Consider the following 17,852-nt stretch of genomic DNA (forward strand, 5'->3'; position numbering starts at 1 on the left):
TCGTTGGGTGCCCTCTAGCTCCAAGATTCTCAAGACAGAAGGAAGGCCAATCAAGTCAAACTCTTACCCAGGCATGTTTCCTTGCAAATCTTGACCGTCCAAGATAACAGCTGCACAAACTGCCCAAGGAGAGAGACATTTCTCATTATGTCTGTATGCATGCATGTATTTAATTAATTTTAAGCCTTTTACCTCATCTTCAGCCGACAAGACTCTGAGAGTGGTTTACAAAAGGTCAATGAAAACAATAATATGTCATTAAAACATTAAACGTTTTTTAAACATTTAATTATGTTTAAAAATTAAACATAACATTAAAACAGCAGAGTCTTTTAAAAAGGTGGTGATTATAACAGTCTGTTTCTTCCTCTCCTGCTCACAGAGCAGCTGGTTTAAATGGTCTCTGTGAGGGGAGGAGGGCCCTAGTCCCAGCTTGGTGAAGCAGCAGACTGTGAAGAGGGCATTATGGCAGTTTGCCTCCTTGGCTTCTTCTTCATGAACAAAGTGATTATGGTTTATATATTAAGGGGTGGGGAACATGTGGCCTTTCAAATGTTGTCAGACTGCAAGTCCTATCATCCTTGTCATTGGCAATGCTAGCTAGGGTAGAGCAACATCTGAAGAGCCACACATTCCCCTCCCCTGACGTAGGCAGCATACCAGCCCTAAAAAAAAGTCACAAGAGTGCTTTGCTTCGGCTCCAGCCTCTGTAGCTCCTCCTTCCGGATCATTCCCCGCCTTCAACCAGGACGGAGCTTGTGCTTTTCTTTCCCACAAACTCTTCAGGCCTCATCTTCTTTTCTCCTTTTTCACTACAACTACTTCAGTTGACTATGTCTGACCTGCACAACTTTCTTTCTAAATTTCTGTTTGCTTTTTTTTAAAAAGAGAGTTTGTGAGAGAGAAAGCCGCAAGGCTTTGCTCATATCCTTCCCTTTCCTGGGCAGCGGGGGAGGGGAGAACCAGTCGCAGCTGTCTCCTCACATCGGACATAGAAAGGTTGTGTGCCCCAAGTGCAAAGTGATGGTGAGGTCCCATGAATTAAGTATGTCCCCCAGAATCCATTGCAATATGCAGGGGTTCTGTGGTGGATGTCCAGGAGTTCCTTGGCAGATGCATTGATGTAGGAAGTGTTCTTTGAAGACAGAAAGCTTGAGAACACTGTTTTAATCTGATGCTTCTAACCATATAAAAGAGACAGAAAAGAAGTGGTGAGAAGGGAGGGGGCAACAGAACTCTGTTTCAAAGCCTTGCAGGCTGAAATCAGTACCCATCCACTGAGCTTTCCAGTCTATCTATAAAAGCCCTCCTTTACTCCACCCCAGCATTGCACCCCCACCGTTAGCAAATGCAGTATATACCTGCGGGGAGGAAGGCTCCAACAGTTTGGAAAGTGTCGCAAGAATGTTGACCAACAGAAGTGCCTCCTTGCTGTTGAAGTCATCATCAGCATTGTTGAGCTGGTTCAGTAGCGACCTCTGAGATGGAAGAAAAGGTGGATAGGAATCACAAGTAGTAAAAACACGGGAGAAAGCAACGAAGTGAGGTGAGGGAGAAGGGGGCAAGTGGTTGGAGAATCAAACTTTCTGTGTCTGTCGCACTACTCCAGGGAGGTTTCCCAAATGAGAGATGCTCTGGAAAAAAGGTCAGAGAATCCTTTCTAGGCCTGCTTCAATGGAGTATTATTTTTGCAGCTGTAAGCAGCAAACTAAGAGCACAGGCCACTACCTGTCCCTGAACTAAAGTTGATTTCTCCAGGCTGCTCAGCACCAGCCATCACCTTTCAGTAGTTTACCTGAAACTGTCGAATCTGGAAGGCAGCTCTCTCTGTGACGTTAACGTCCGCCTCTTCTTCTGCATCTTCATTTGTAGTATCTGGCAAAAGGGAATGAAAAAATGGCATCAAGGCAGAAGCTGAAGCCAGGAGAAGGGATTCATTAGAGCTATATAAAAAGAGCATACATCCAGAGATACGATCACTACTCTGAAAAGCAATGGTCAGAGTGAGGTCCAGCTGAAGTTTTGGGAGAGGTGGAGAGCTACAGTTTGGCAGTATGAGCCTGTCAGACACGTTTTGCCATCAACAGTGGCCTGTTTGTATTGTCTCCAGCTAGGAATGGAAACTGTGAAATGTTCCTATGAACTGGCCAGCTGATGGCACCAGTGATTGCCCAAGGACAATCCTTGACTTTATTTACTTGAAAGTTTTTTATCCTGTCCTTCCGCTATAATAGCCCTCAAGGTGGCAAAAAACAGTATGAAAATACCAGCAATAAAAAGACTAAATACAAATTTAGCAGTGCAAATACAAAGCAGTATCAAGGGGTGCCCCTTCATGGATCACTGCCTTGTTGTGGTGAAGGGGCTTGCATAACTCAGTGAAGCCATAAGCTATGCCGTGCAGGGCCACCCAAGACGGACAGGTCATGGCAGAGAGTTCTGACAAAATGTGGTCCACTGGAGAAGGAAATGGCAACCCACTCCAGTATTCTTGCCAAGAAAACCCCATGGAACGTATCACAAGGCTAAAAGAAATGATGCCGGAAGATGAGCCCCTCAGGTCGGAAGGTGTCCAATATACTACTGGGGAAGAGCAGAGGGTATTTCCAAGTAGCGCCAGAAAGAGTGAAGTGGCCGGGCCAAAGCCGAAAGGACACCCAGCTGTGGATGTGTCTGGTGGTGAAAAGAAAGTCTGATGCTGTAAAGAACAATATTGTTTAGGAACCTGGAAGGTAAGATCAATGAATCAAGGTAAGCTGGAGGTGGTCAAACATGAGATGGCAAGATTGAACATCGATATCTTGGCAATCAGCGAACTAAAATGGACAGGCATGGGCGAATTTAATTCAGGTGACCATCATATCTACTACTGTGGGCAAGAATCCCTTAGAAGAAATGGAGTAGCACTCATAGTCAACAAAAGGGTGGGAAAAGCAGTACTGGGGTACAATCTCAAAAACAATAGAATGATCTCAGTACGAATCCAAGGCAAACCATTCAACATCACAGTAATTCAAGTCTATGCCCCAACCACTGAGGCTGAAGAAGCTGAGGTTGATCGGTTCTATGAAGACCTACAACACCTTCTAGAACTAACACCAAAAAAAGATGTCCTCTTCAGCATAGGGGATTGGAATGCTAAAGTAGGAAGTCAAGAAATCACCGGGATAACAGGCAAGCATGGCCTTGGTGTACAAAATGAAGCAGGAAAAAGGCTAATAGAGTTTTGCCAAGAGAACACGCTGATCATAGCAAACACTCTTTTTCAACAGCACAAGAGGCGACTCTACACATGGACTCTGATCACCCTTGATCACCAGATCACCCTTGATCATCAGATGGTCAATATCGAAATCAGATTATGTACTTTGCAGCCAAAGATGGAGAAGCTCTATACAGTCAGTAAAAACAAGACCTGGTGCTGACTGTGGGTCAGATCATGAGCTGCTTCTTGCAAAATTTCAGCTTAAATTGAAGAACATAGGGAAAACCACTAAACCATTCAGGTATGACCTAAATCATATCCCTTATGAATATACAGTGGAGGTGAGGAATAGATTTAAGGGATTAGACCTGATAGACACAGTGCCTGAGGAACTATGGACGGAGGTCCGTAATATTGTTCAGGAGGCAGCAACTCAATCCATCCCAAAGAAAAAGAAATGCAAGAAAGCCAAGTGGCTGACTGATGAGGCTTTACAAGTAGCTGAGGAAAGAAGGGAAGCAAAAAGCAAGGGAGAAAGGGGAAGATATATCCAACTGAATGCAGAGTTCCAGAGAACAGCAAGGAGAGACAAGAAGGCCTTCTTAAATGAACAATGCAAAGAAATCGAGGAAAACAATAGAATGGGAAAGACTAGAGATCTTTTCAAGAAAATCGGAGATCTCAAGGGAACGTTTTGTGCAAAGACGGGCGTGATAAAGGAGAAATAATGGCAGGGAACTAACAGAAGCAGATGAGATTAAGAAGAGGTGGAAAGAATACACAGAAGAACTATACAGGAAAGACCTGAATGTCCCTGATAGCCATGATAGTGCGGTCACTGAACTTGAGCCGGACATCCTAGAGAGCGAAGTCAAGTGGGCCTTAGGAAGCATTACTAACAACAAAACTAGCAGAGATGACAGTATTCCAGCTGAGCTATTTAAAATCCTAAAAGATGATGCTGTTAAAGTGCTGCACTCAATATGCCAACAAATTTGGAACACTCAACAGTGGCCACAAGACTGGAAAAGGTCAGTTTACATTCCAATTCCAAAGAAGGGCAATGCCAAAGAGTGCTCAAACTACCGTACAACTGCGCTCATTTCACATGCCAGCAAGGTGATGCTCAAAATCCTACAAGCTAGGCTTCAGCAGTATGTGAACCGAGAACTACTGAAGTACCAGCTGGGTTTCGAAGAGGCAGAGGAACTAGAGAGCAAATCGCCAACATTCGCTGGATCATGGAGAAAGCAAGAGAATTCCAGAAAAACGTCTATTTCTGCTTCATTGACTACGCTAAAGCCTTTGATTGTGTGGATCACAACAAACTGTGGCAAATTCTTAAAGAGATGGGAGTAACAGACCACCTTACCTGTCTCCTGAGAAACCTGTATGAGGGTCAAGAAGAAACAGTAAGAACCAGACATGGAACAACCAATTGGTTCAAAATTGGGAAAGGAGTATGACAAGGCTGCACATTGTCGCCCTGCTTATTTAGCTTATATGCAGAGTACATCATGAGAAACACCAGATTGGATGAATCAGAGGTCGGAATTAAGATTGCCGGGAGAAATATCAACAACCTCCGATATGCAGACGATACCACCCTAATGGCAGAAAGCGAAGAGGATCTAAAGAGCCTCTTGTTGAGGGTGAAAGAGGAGAGTGCAAAAGCTGGTTTGAAACTCAACATTAAAAAAACGAAGATCATGGCATCTGGCCCCATCACTTCCTGGCATATAGAAGGGGAAGAAATGGAAGCTGTGACAGATTTTATTTTCTTGGGCTCCAAAGATCACCGCAGACGGTGACTGTAGCCATGAAATTAAAAGGCACTTGCTCCTTGGGAGGAAAGCTATGGCAAACCTAGACAGCATAGTAAGAAGCAGAGACATCACCTTGCTGACAAAGATTTGTATAATCAAAGCTATGGTTTTCCCAGTAGCAACATATGGCTGTGAGAGCTGGACTATAAGAAAGGCTGACCGCCGAAGAATTGATGCTTTCAAACTGTGGTGCTGGAGAAGACTCTTGAGCACACTCCAGAAGAGAGCGGAGGACAGGAAGGCCTGGCGTGCTATGGTCCATGGGGTCACGAAGAGTCAGACACAACTTAACGACTGAACATCAAGGGGTGGGGGGGACCAGTTACAGCTGACTGATGTTACTTGCTGTTAAAAGCTCAGGCAAACAGGATGGACTTGTCCTGGCATGTAAAAATACAGTAATGAAGGTGCAGGAGAATTTGCCTAGGAAGGGAATTCTTTAACTGGGGTGCTACCACAGAGAAGCCCCTGCCTCTTGTAGCCACCAGCTCAACTCTGAAAGTACAGACACCTGCAAAAAAGCCTTAGATGAAGATCTCATTTGATGGGCAGGCTCATGTGGAAGAAGGTGGTTCTTTGTATGCCCTGGTTACAGACTGCATAGAGCAGGGCTGGGCAGAAGGTAAATCTGGATCTAATGGCAGATCTCTGGGTGATTTGCAATAGATTGGCAAGGATTTCTGACTCCCAGTTATTTAACAATAGCAGCAACAAAATTACTCCCCTCACCCTGCTCTAAACTGAAATGTAAGAAGTTTTAGGGTAACCACAAACTGATTTTTCTAAGAAAGAATGTGAGCTGCTCTGTTCAGTTTTGGTACTCAGATCAAATTCCTGGGTTCAAAATTCTTTCGTTTTAAGTATATGTCTGTTACCCCAGGCTCTGGCTGGTGGACCTCATGGTTCTAGTAAAACGCAAAGTAGATCCCATAAGCCTGAAGTCTGCCCACGCTGGTACTGAGCCCGGGTTTGGGGAACAAGCTCTTTACAACATTCCCACTGCCCACAGTAACAATTCAGAAGAAAGCCAGTACAAATGCCTACCCAACGCCTGTAGAAACTGTGGAATCTTTGCTGGATAAAGCTGTTGCACCGTGTTGAAGATTCGAAGCAAACCCTCCAAGCACAACAGCGAGATGCTCTTGCCCTTCTCCTTCTTCCCTGATTCTTCAGCTGCAGTTGGGATTGAGGTATATCTCCACAGCAGGACTCTATGAGAAAAGGAGGAGGGCAGAGGAAAATTGAAGCCTGGCAGACCTCCTCCTGCTCGTATTCATCCAAAATCTGTTCATCATCATCTGTTCCTCCTGCTCTATTCATCCAAAATCAGGCCTGCACAATTTGTGGTGCGCCAAGCCAAACGCTGCCTTCAAGCCACCCCTTGCAGTCTGTCAGGTGCTTGACAACTCCTCTGTTGTTGCAGTCTCAGGTCAGCAGTAAAAACAGAAGGTGTACCAAACACCTGACGAGCTGCACTCTGCTTAATGGGTCACAAATTATGCAGGGCTGTCTGTGGCAGCTCCTTCCTTTCAGTTAGGACAGGGGAGGGCAACCCAAAATGGGTGGGTCCCACATCAGGACTGAGCTGGCAGCTGGAGGAACGCTCCTCCAGCTGCCAGCTCAGTCCTGGATACTTCACCCACACAGTGGTTTTCTCAATGGCAGCAGTAGCCCATTGGCAGCAGGAATACCTAGTGGATTGAGCAGAGGACACTGAAAGACATCTGCCCACTCCCCCCGACTTCCCTTTGCCACTGCTGCCATTGAGAAGGAGCAGAGCCGGAAGCCACGGCTATGGACATCCGCTTAGACAAAGTCGTCCTACCCCACAGAGTTTGAAAGCATCTGATTGCTGAGCATAAGCCTGCTAAACCTGTGTGTGTGTGTGTGTATGTGTGTGTGTGTGTGTATTGGGGGGGTGGGGTAATTTCCCTGCAGCCGCTGCTGTAGACGCAATGAGGCAGCAACACCAGCAAAAGGGCTGGGGAAAGGACTTCATGTTACTGTCTCCTCCGTGTCTCTAAAAACCACTGCCTCGAGAATTCCAGGGGTTGGGAGCCACCAATACTACCAGCAGGAACTGGTACTGGCAGCAAGAACACCTAGTGGATTGGAGAGAGGACTCTGGTAAACACCTCTGCACCCAGGATTCCCCTTTGTCACCACTGATGTTGAGGAAAAGCAGGGCCAGGAGCCATGGAAGTTGGACATCATCAAAGTCCCCTGGTATTTCTAAGACAGACAGCTTAAAGGGAAGGCTCATTTCTCTTGTCTAAGGAATTCTCTCAGAAGGGCAGAATAAAAATATTCAGAGCGTATCTTCTCCAATGCTTGGATACACTTTATGGGATCCATCATTATGATTGCTATATTTTCCGCCAATAAATTTGATTTTATTATTGTGAACCACTTTGAGAATTTTACAAATACTGCAAAATAAAAATTAAGTAGTTTGCTTCAGCTAACTACTTCAGACGTCTGCTGCTCAGTTGCCTCAAAGATCTACAGAAGCAATTTGCCCGGAATCCAACTCCAGCTTAGTTTCAAACAACTCTAACATAAGTTATTTTCCTTCCTGTTATATGCAACAGTTTGGGATATTTAACTACCACCCTTTACCAGTACCATACCAAACCCACTGGGCCACATAAGAGCCAGTGTGGTGTAGTGGTGAGAGTGTTGGACTGGGAGCCAAGAGATCTGGGTTATGGTCCCTACTTGGCCATGGAAGCTCACTGGGTGACTTTGGGCCAGTCACAGACTCTCAGCCCAACCTACCTCACAGGGTTGTTGTTGTGAGGATAAAATGGAGAGGAGGATGATAATGTAAGCCGCCTTGGGTTCCTTGCAAGAGGGAAAAAGGCAGGCTATAAATGCAATAAATAAATAAAAAATAAATAAGGCACGGCTCACCGAGTGATTTTGCAGAGGTTCTGGAACATCTTCTCTTGGTTCTGCCCATCTGGACCATCTGTTTGCCCCGCCTCCTCCAGTTGCTGCACTTTCTGCAATGCCACACTAACAGCATAGCGCATGAATTCACTGCTGGAGCGTAGAACAGCCAGGCTCTCTTCGTGGTTCTGGGAAGAGTCCCTAAGGAATCAGAAGGAAGCAAGATTTTTAATGGTGATCTCAAGGTGGAGAAAGAAATCAGGAAGGCAGCCAAAAGAGAAAGTGTTGCAATAATGGGTGACTCCAACTACCTTCACAATGCCTGGGTCAATGCATGTTTGCAGAAACAAAGAGGCAAAATGTCTACCCTAAAAGACTGTGCTTTGAAACAAATGATCAGCGAACTGACCAGAGGAGAAGTGAGCCTAGACTGAATTCTGAGTGACATAAAGGATCTGATGCAAGACCGGGAACAGTGACTACATGGCAAGTAGACCCAGAACACTCATGTTTACTTTCAAGATAGTATATATAAACCATAGGAGCTTTGTTCTAGGAAGCTGAAAGGAGGAGCCAAGAGGACCAATTGTCAAATGGTGAATGTAGGGATCCAGAGGCTACTGCCCATTAGAAGAAAACAGCACAGCACAATTCTTGGTACAGGCCCATTTCCAGAAGACAACACATTATATTAAACCAGAATGAGGTGAGATATAAATATTTTAAATAAATATCTCTCCCACAAGAATTCCTTACCTGAAGAGACTTGTAAGCAAAGTGCACACAAAACCCATGGAAAGGAAGCTCCGGGCAATTTTGTTTGCTGAAGGGGGCTTGTTCTTTCCAGCTTTCTCTTTCAGGATTTCACAGAGTTTGGTATAACACTTGAACAGGCCAAGAACATCTTCAAACCTACTCTTGCTGCAACATGCATTACCAGAAGGTAAATATAACATCCCAAAGACACAAGACAAATAAATTTCAGACAGAGGTTATACGGTCTTTCTTGACCTGTCCACAGACTATGACGATTAGGATAGACAGTTTCATATGCTGCACTCACATATGCATCATATGAGCCTTCACTATGGCTGTTCTGTTTTTAGTTTTAAGTTGCTGGACTACATCTCCCAGCAGCCCCAGCCAACATGGCCAATGATCAGGAAGTTAAGAGTCCAGCAACATCTGGAGGGTCACAGGGTCCCCACCCAATTTCCTTGAAATACCTCTATTTAAAGCTTACGTAGAGGCATTTCAACAGATAAGCAGGGAAAGGACCATAGTCCAGAAGAACACGTACTTTCCGTGCACAAGGGTCCAATTTCAGTCTCATGTATCTCCAGATATGTCCGTGAAATTCTCCTGCCTGAAACCCCGGAGAGCTGCTGCCAGTGAGTGTAGGCAATACTGAACTAGATGGATCAAGGGTCTGACTTGGTATACGGCACCATCATATGTTCCTAATGGGAGGATATTAGAACATCTCTATAACTAAACTAATGTCTAGTGTTCTCTTCTCACAGGGATGGAGAATGTGTGGCCCTCTGGATGTTATTGGACTGCAATTCCCACCAACCCTAGCCAGCATAACCTATGGCAAGGGATGATGGGAGTTGCAGTCCAACATCCCCACCCATCTTATCATGATCCCATTGAACTATAAACCCTTAAGCAAAATAGATGTTAGTAACTAACGGAGTTTACACCTTCATGATGTAAGAATAGGCTACAGCAAACCAGGTTGATGTAAAATTGCCTGGTAGCCTATGGCAAATAAGAATCATCTCTAGGCAAAGTAGTTTTAGAAAAGAGGCCTTTTCCCTGTTCTTTTCTTCCAGCTGACTGCAAATGACTAGCAGGTATTTGTGGCAAGCAGGTAGTAAAAATGCGTGTGGAGTAGTAACTCTGGTGGACCCATTAACGAGACTGACGTAAAGGAAATTAAGGGAAGTTATATATTTATAGGTCAAAGTAACTCTTGAACTCATGTCCTTTCCCACTGGAGTTAAAGGCTCAATAGCACATGAGGAGATTGCACCACTGGCAATGACGTGAGACTTGAACCCACAACCTTCAGGAAGTTCGTCAAGTGTCCAAGTACTATGCTCAATGGCTCCATCTAATTTTTCATTTTCTGCTGATGGTGGAAGGTGCATGTCTATCACGTGCAGCCTGAGAATAGCAAGTCCCACTGGCAGTATTAGACCAAGGGTGGGGAACCTTTTTCCTATAAAGGGCCACTGAACTTTCATGGGAAAGGTCAATCAGGGGGCTGCAGGTGGATGAAGCCAAAGACAAAACTGGGTGGAGTTTGCAGCATTGCACAGTGTGCTCTCTCACTCCCTCTGCTGCCACCCCCCCCCTCTCTCTCTCTCTGTGCCACTCCACATGAAATTACGCCAAAGGCAAGGCCGCAGGTTCCCCACCCCAGTTACAGAGTGATGGATGCCACTGAAAGAGAAATTAATTCCTTACCTGAAATTCCCTATGCTGAAGTTGTACTCAATCAGGACCTCACAGATGCCCATCACTAAAATGGCAAAGATATTATTCTTCAAGCCCACTCCAGTAGATTGAGAGAAGTCTGCTGATTTATCCTGTGCACCAAAAGCAATAAGATTAGAATCTCCTCTCCATGCCACTGCAACAGAATGGAGCGATATCCTTCCCACTTCCTGTTCCCAATTACCAGTTCAAAATCTTCCAGTTCGCTCTTAATCATGCGCCGTGTGATAGACTCTAGCATCTCATCCAACTCTTGCTGGAAGCCCTTATCTTCGTCGTCATCTTCCTCAGCCTGTTGGCGCAAGGTTAAGGTGCCCTTATACCAGGCCAGGCAATGATGGATGCAGCAGAGCAAGTGAGCCTGAAAGAATCATGGCATTAACCATTAATTGTCATGTGAATTGTTCAGATACCTCCTTCTCAGGAAGATGCTCTGATACTACCCTAGTACTATCACTGGAAGAGGAGGAAGTGGTCAAAGAGCCAAGCACCTGCCTAGAATCAAGTGCCAGCTTAAATCAGGCCTACATGTTATATTGGCCTTAGAATAGTCTGTCCCAGGCTTGTTTTTCTCCTAGAAATAGCAGTCAGAGAGTGTGGGGGGAGGGATCTGGATTGGAAGCATGGGATTTCCCCCACACACTGCCTTTTCCTGCAGAAAATCTCTCTCTGTCATGCACACCCATGCACACACGAAAAACTATTTGCCCTATCTGCAGCAAATGGCCAAAAAGCAGCTTGGGGGCCCATCTTTGGCAGGAAAATGGCATAGAGGCATCTCCACCGCTCTCATGGCTGCTAGTTCAAAAAGAAAAACACACTAGGATAGATGATCACATGGCAAACATATTGTCTAGTCCCAGTTTCAGAAACCTGCTAAGGACGGTTCTGGCACCCCATTAGAAATGTGACAGAAAAAAAAAACCAGAAAAAATGGAGGGGGGGGCAGATTTTTTTTTTTAATCCATTTTCTCCCAAGGATTTTTGGGGAAACATTTTTTGAGTGGGAGGAACATTTTTCCCCAAAAATGTTTTTTTTTTTCTTTTTCCTCCAAGCATTCACAACTCTACTCCACATTAAGAAGCACAAGCGTGCGGGGGTGGGGAGGGTTCCTTAGTGCACAAGTCAATGTGGAAAAGGAAAGGTGACAACGGGATATGAAAAGGATTGCCAACAATTAACTCACAGACCTTTTTCAAGCTACAAGGGCTGAAACAGTGAGCAAGAGCAAATCACATTTTTTTTCTCCCCGTTTTTTGCATTTCTTTACATCCAACAAGGAGATTTCACATGTCTTCTGTGTGAGGGATGGCTTGTGTGTGCAAGCTCCCTTTTTGGTTGTTAAGCCAGAAGTGCAAAAAACAATGAAGAATCTTGTACACCTTAAAAGCTAACACAATTATTATGGCATAAGCTTTTGCAGAGCAGAGTCCGTTCCATTTAATCAGATACATGAAGTGTTAACCTTACTTGGAAAGTATAAATATACTTCATCATCATATTTCATTTCATGGATGCAAATCCAAAGTAACAGGTAGTTCAAGATAAAACCCCCCAGCAAGTTTATGGAAAATATTCTGGCACTTTCCTTTGAAAGCTGCTGGTTATAAATGCACACTCAGATATCAGCAGAGCTGAAAATATGCTTAACAGCACCATTGCCCAATTCCTTCTCTCTCTCACCAGAGGTTCTTGCAGGAAGATTTGGTCTCTCTGAGCCAGGATGCACCCCTCTAGTTTTACTGGGGGCAGCAGGTCAGGTTCTGGTTCATAATACCGCTTTATCTGCCACAATAAATGAAAAACAACCTGTAGCACTTAACAAGTGAATACCATCCTATTTTACTGCAAGGTAGCAGAAGGGAAGGGGGAGAAAGGCATACAACTAAATTAAAATTAGGATGAAGAAATAAGTCTTCTCTAGCTTAGGTTGCTCAGTTGGAGTGAAGGCAGATGTATCTCTCCAGGAGTAAGGGTGGGGGTTTTCTGCTATGCTGTCAAAGCTCTGCTTATTCCTGGTTAGCTACTCTACTGACACATATACCTGGCTCAGCTAGGCCTCAGTACAGTTTTTCACACCCACTCCCATTCTTCAGCCAGGCTTTTCTCCCTCCAGGTGCCTGACATGTTCTCTACTGAAACGTTTATTTGGTGCTACTGTTCTTTTAAGCCACTCCATGTTTTTTTTAAACTTAAAACAGTGTTCTGGGCAATTGGGGGTGGGGGGGCTTCATGACAAGCAGGAGAGCCAGCCAATCAACATTCTATATTGCTAGCTTCTCCTAGAAACAGGAAGAACTGGTTGCTTCTGAGTTAAATTGAGTTTGGAGATGTAGCTTAAAAAAAGAGAGAGCTGAGATTCTAAGTTATTGTATGACCGTCCCCTGCCATTTGCCTATAAATTACATCTCGCTATGTCACAATGGTGGACAACTTATGATCCTCCAGATGTTGTTGAACTGCAACTCCCATCATGCCTCACGAGTTGCTCACCCTGCTATATGACACGGCTAACCCATTGGATAGCAAAAGCAACAAGAAGTCCTGTGTCATCTTAAAAGCTGTAAAAAAATATGGATGCACAAAACTTTATACTACCATATCCTTAAAGATACCACAGGACTCTTTGACTTGGTTCAGATGCAACACCTACCATGGTTTAGCACTATAAGGATGAACCTCAGTTTCACACCCTTCCTCCACCCCATATGCATGGAAATGTCCTTGCTCCTTTCCTGGTTTGAGGAAAACCATAGTTTGCCATTTTCTCCAAATCAGAAAGCTTGTGGTTTCCCTGCAAACCAGAATTGGAAGCCAGAATCACAAACCAGGATCAAAGAGGGACAGGAGGGCATGTGAGTCTGAGCTAAAGTATGTAATACCAAACAATGGTTTGGCATTACGTCTGAACTAAGCCTGTGGTGTTTGCTCCTGCTTTAAGTACTGTACCTGAGACAGAAGGGTCTCCAGAATGGAATTACTCAGTTGCGAGTTCCTGCGCAGGACATCATAAAAACCCTGCGAGAGGAGGAAAAAGAAGTAAAAATATCAATATAAAAAATAACCTTTCTAGGCATTTTTTCCACACAGTAGTCTGCCTGCAGAAGCCAAGCATGCTGCCTGTGCTGTACAGCCAGTCTAACTATTACTGAGAGGTCAGAAATGAGAGCTGAACCCCACAATATAACAGACAACCCCCTTCCCGCACAAACTACCCATAAGACCAAATCAGTTCCCTTCTAATGGCTTGCGCTGCCATGAAGAACAACAGAGAGGGGCAAGGACGTACAAGTAGCCACTATGATAATCACAACCCCCAGCGTGTGAAGACTTGTCCTATTAGAAGCTGCACTGAAGACCACTTCCCACAGGCCTGCAGATTCCGACAACAGTAATCCACTCCCAAGATAGTGCTATAAGTAGGAACTGCAGAGAGAATCTTCCTTACCTCATAGAGCATGAGTCTGACATCAGCCTGCTGACTTAAGCACCGCCTCAAGCTGCCCAGGATTTCTAGACAGAAAGCCTCATTGGCTGCTGCGTTATAGCGGGTATGGACGTCCACCTGGACCTGGAAGGCAGTAGAAGAGCCATGCACAACCACCTCTTGTTTACCATGGCTAAGGATACAATCCTATGCACATTTGCCCAGGGAGCAAGCCCAACTGAACGTGGCAGAACTTGCTTCTGAATAAACCCATCCTGTCAACCAACCCAATGCAGACTAGGCATTTAGCAAATCAAGCCCACTCAACTTAGCCCCCAGGAAGCACTGTTTCTCTAGTAATTAGGAGAGTTACTGCATTTTCCTGAGTAACTGGGGTATAAATATGATTACCTGAACAATTTAGGGGCCCACAGACTTGAGGGTGGTATTTCTAAGGGATGTCAATCCCTGTTCTGCCTTCACCTAAAGATTTGTCAAGCACCCTTCTAACCTCTTGGTATTCCATTGTTTTTGTGTTATCGTGATGTTAGGACTTCCTTCTAAAAATATACTGTCTTGCCAGGTCTGCAACACAAAGCGTTACAACTCTGCAAGCAGCGTCCACATTCTATGCCTGAAACGTACTGAGAAGACACAAAGCTGCCTTCTACCAGGTCAGACCAGTGGTTAATGGGATCTCAGGCAGCAGGGGCTGAAAAAGAGATGCTGCCAGTTGGATTAGGCAGTGATCTAGGGGCTAGATCAGGGATGGGGAACACATGACCATCCAGATGTTGTTGGACTGCAACTCCTCTCATCCCTCACCATTGGCTATGCTGGCTAGGTTTGATGAGAGTTGCAGTCCAACTACATCTGGAAAGCCACACATTCACCACCACCAGACTAGACAGAAATCCTTTGAATCCCTTTAACTGGAGTTGCAAGGGACAGACGCTGGGATCTTCTGTGTGCCCAGTTCAACCACTCTGCTAAGACCCCTCCCCAGTATTATCCAGTATTGTGAGTACTGCAGAAATTATATCAGTTCTCCTTTACCAACAGTGGGAAACAATTTGTGAGAAGCACATTTAAAACACCAATTAAAATGGGTGACTCTGACTGGAGTCAGAGGAGGAACCAGGTACTGAGAAAAAGGGGAAGACCCTCATTTTCAATCTGCTGCCATTCTGGTACAATCAGCTCTGCTGTCATGCCTGAAACGACTCGGCTCTGTCAAGCTCTGGCTGACAAGACAGCCACAGTTGATTTACTCCTCTAATATTCCAACCAACAGCAGCTTTGAGTGCCAAGTTCTAAATATTCTGCAGGCACCATTTCCACTCTGCCTAACAGGAGCCAAATTCTGGGAACATGGATAAGGACAAAAGAGCTGTTTTGGTAAATTAGACTGGAAGTCCAGCAGTCTATTTCCAACAGAAACCATCCAGTTGCCCCTCGGCACTCACAACCAGCAGAAAAAAGTGATGACCTTCCCCTGCTTGTTCCCAATATCTGGTATTCAGAGGTTTACTGCCTCTATACATGGAGGCTCCAATAAGCCTATAGCTATTAATTCACCAAGCATCCATAAACTTGTCTTACCCTTTTAAAAGCCATCTAAGCTGGTGGTTGCCATCCTATTTTGTGGCAGCAAGTTCCATAAGTTAACTGTGTATATATCTATTACACCTTTCTTACACCTCCATATGTGTATGTATGTATGTATGCACGTATGTCCAGCAGGATCAACAGCTACCTGGGAGTGCACAGGAACTACTGAAAGGTGCTGGCATCAGCTGTGCTTACCTGACTCGCACCAATTGCCTGGCTGCACTGGGAGGAGGTCAAGCTGCCCAGAACCTTAAAATGTTTCAAGAGGAGCAAGAATCCAGCAACTGCCGACTTACGGGCATCCAGCTGCCTGAAATTGAGAGGGAGGTGACTCAGAAGGAAGAAGAATTTGAGAAAGAGATGCCCCAAGAAACTTCTGTTGAGCATTCTGGGGCTGCCTGTCCTCCATCCCTTGTTCAAGCAACAGTACTGGACAAAGCTTTATTGACTGAATTGTCTTGAAACTTGGAGTAGTGAGCTGCTTATTGGGGGGGGGGGGAATCAGGTGGATAAAAGCTTTTTTTTTTAATCAACAGAAATCTGTTCATTTCAAAATATCCCTCTTGTCTCTAAGCAGATATATAGTGCCCAAAGAACCTGGACTTCATGACCAAAGGATCTGGATTATCCTCAAAGGTAGTAAAAATATTCTTTATGTTTTCGCAACAAATCTAAGTATATATGCTTTCTTAGGAAACAGGTAAGTCGAATGGGAAACCTGATTTAGATCTGTCCAACCTGGGGGAAAATTATGGTCCAGTGGAAGGACAGCCAACCCGGAGATTCTCTCTATTCCTCTCTCATCTGACCTATGATGAATAGATGCAACAGATAATGTGTCTACTCTTAAGGTGTTTTATCTGCTCCATCATAGACCATCAATATACTGCCTGGCTAAGTCATGATGAGAAGCTGTGGTTTCCCTTTCTGAGAATGTACCACAACAAGCCTTGGGCTTGGGCACTCCCCCAAACACTCCCGCTTCCCTCCTCTACATTCAAGAGGAGGAAGTTAAAAGATTGTGTTTGCAGCTTCGAATAAACTGTAGTTTACTGTTGTATCAGAATGAGAAACCATAGTTTGTTCAAGCAACAGTTAGTTAACAAACCAAGATCAGAAACTACCGTTTATCCTGGTATGTTGTAACTATCAAGCCACAGTTTCTTGTATTCACGCATATTGAAAAACTGTGGCTTGTTCCTAACCACAAATAGAAGATTTAAACTTCTTCTTAGATGTGATACACTGTCATAATGGGAAATATAATGATTTCCCATTATGACAGCGTATCACAACTAAGAAGAAGTTTAAATCTTCTATTTGTGGTTAGGAACAAGCCACAGTTTTTCATTACAGTTTTCCCATTACATCTGAACCAGGCCACTGAAAAGAACTGAACCAGCACAATAACAGGTTATAGACAACACAGATTATGACAACAAAACAAGAATCACAATAGAGCGTTTGCTTGGAACTTTTGTTTAGCAGTTCAGTTTGAACTTTCCACAGGGCATTTCTACAATTTTGTTTTGATGTAACACATAGCCAAACTGCATTGTGCCTTAAGATTCAACACATTTCAATTATTATTGTGAGTTGTCTCCCAAAAGGCTATCTTCACCCTCTGACAGCTAAGAGATTTTGACTGAGTGATAAAAGCAGTTGGCTTTTATTGCAAATTAAGAAAATAGGGAGTCGGGGGAGTCATGTGGCTCAGAAGATGTATGTTCATTCTAGAAATGTACATTTAAAAATGGCAACTTACCCAGAGAACATTGATTTGCGAAGAACAAGGATCAGGGAGTCCCTCATGGACATGCTTATTTTGAGCAGGGGCTGGGATAAAAAGAATGCATTAGACCAAGGAGTTTTTCTAAAGGAGCAACAGCAATAGGAAGGCCAAGACGACAAGGCTAGGAAGGACACTGTTTCAGCATGACCAAGGGCTTAGATCAGTAATTCCCAAACTATGCACCACAAGAGAACTTTTAGTATGCCACAAGAAAACCAGAGTCTCCTGTGAGCCCTGAGTAGCCACCCACAGAAGAGGATGCCCATGACATATCTGCACAATTCAGCTACTCTGGCTTCCATCTTTTCAGTCAACCTCAGTGGTGTATGTGTGTATACTTTTGCTGTATTTCTGCATTGGGTGTGGCTGGTTCTTTTGATTACTCTCAATTCAGAGACACAGCAGAGAGGGCATAAGTGTCTGCCCTCAGAGAAGGCATGCCCAGAAATCAAGCAGAAACTGAGGGAGTGGGTTACTTTGAAGGCAGTTAAGTCTTCCTCTTATATGCTTTAAAACAGGGGTAGCCAACCAAGTGCCCTCCAGATGTTTTGGACAACAACTCTCATAAGCCCTGACCATTGGGCATGCTGGCT

The 17,852-nt window shown here is 44.5% G+C and overlaps 1 protein-coding gene across 11 annotated transcripts in view; it reads right to left on the reverse strand.

The window, feature by feature from the left end:
- The window catches only part of FANCI (FA complementation group I), a 48,692-nt gene that overhangs the window by 11,168 nt on the left and 19,672 nt on the right, over positions 1 to 17,852 (reverse strand). For all 11 annotated transcript variants that reach the window (XR_014785397.1, XM_084817303.1, XM_084817309.1 and 8 more), the window contains 13 exons: positions 17,233 to 17,303; positions 15,663 to 15,777; positions 13,878 to 14,000; positions 13,379 to 13,447; positions 12,113 to 12,214; positions 10,613 to 10,789; positions 10,399 to 10,520; positions 8,680 to 8,844; positions 7,945 to 8,124; positions 6,076 to 6,242; positions 1,796 to 1,875; positions 1,362 to 1,478; positions 68 to 119 (listed from right to left, as the gene is read on the reverse strand). Coding sequence is in view for 10 of the 11 variants with exons in the window: in XM_084817303.1 (XP_084673429.1) it covers positions 68 to 119; positions 1,362 to 1,478; positions 1,796 to 1,875; positions 6,076 to 6,242; positions 7,945 to 8,124; positions 8,680 to 8,844; positions 10,399 to 10,520; positions 10,613 to 10,789; positions 12,113 to 12,214; positions 13,379 to 13,447; positions 13,878 to 14,000; positions 15,663 to 15,777; positions 17,233 to 17,303 (1,540 nt within the window). In the remaining variant the exon portion in view is untranslated. The remainder of the gene's footprint in view (positions 1 to 67; positions 120 to 1,361; positions 1,479 to 1,795; positions 1,876 to 6,075; positions 6,243 to 7,944; positions 8,125 to 8,679; positions 8,845 to 10,398; positions 10,521 to 10,612; positions 10,790 to 12,112; positions 12,215 to 13,378; positions 13,448 to 13,877; positions 14,001 to 15,662; positions 15,778 to 17,232; positions 17,304 to 17,852) is intronic.

Source organism: Heloderma suspectum, chromosome 11 (assembly GCF_057233095.1).
Source record: "Heloderma suspectum isolate Gila_16-S chromosome 11, 16-S_ref, whole genome shotgun sequence".
In the NCBI taxonomy this organism is placed as follows: domain Eukaryota; kingdom Metazoa; phylum Chordata; class Lepidosauria; order Squamata; family Helodermatidae; genus Heloderma; species Heloderma suspectum.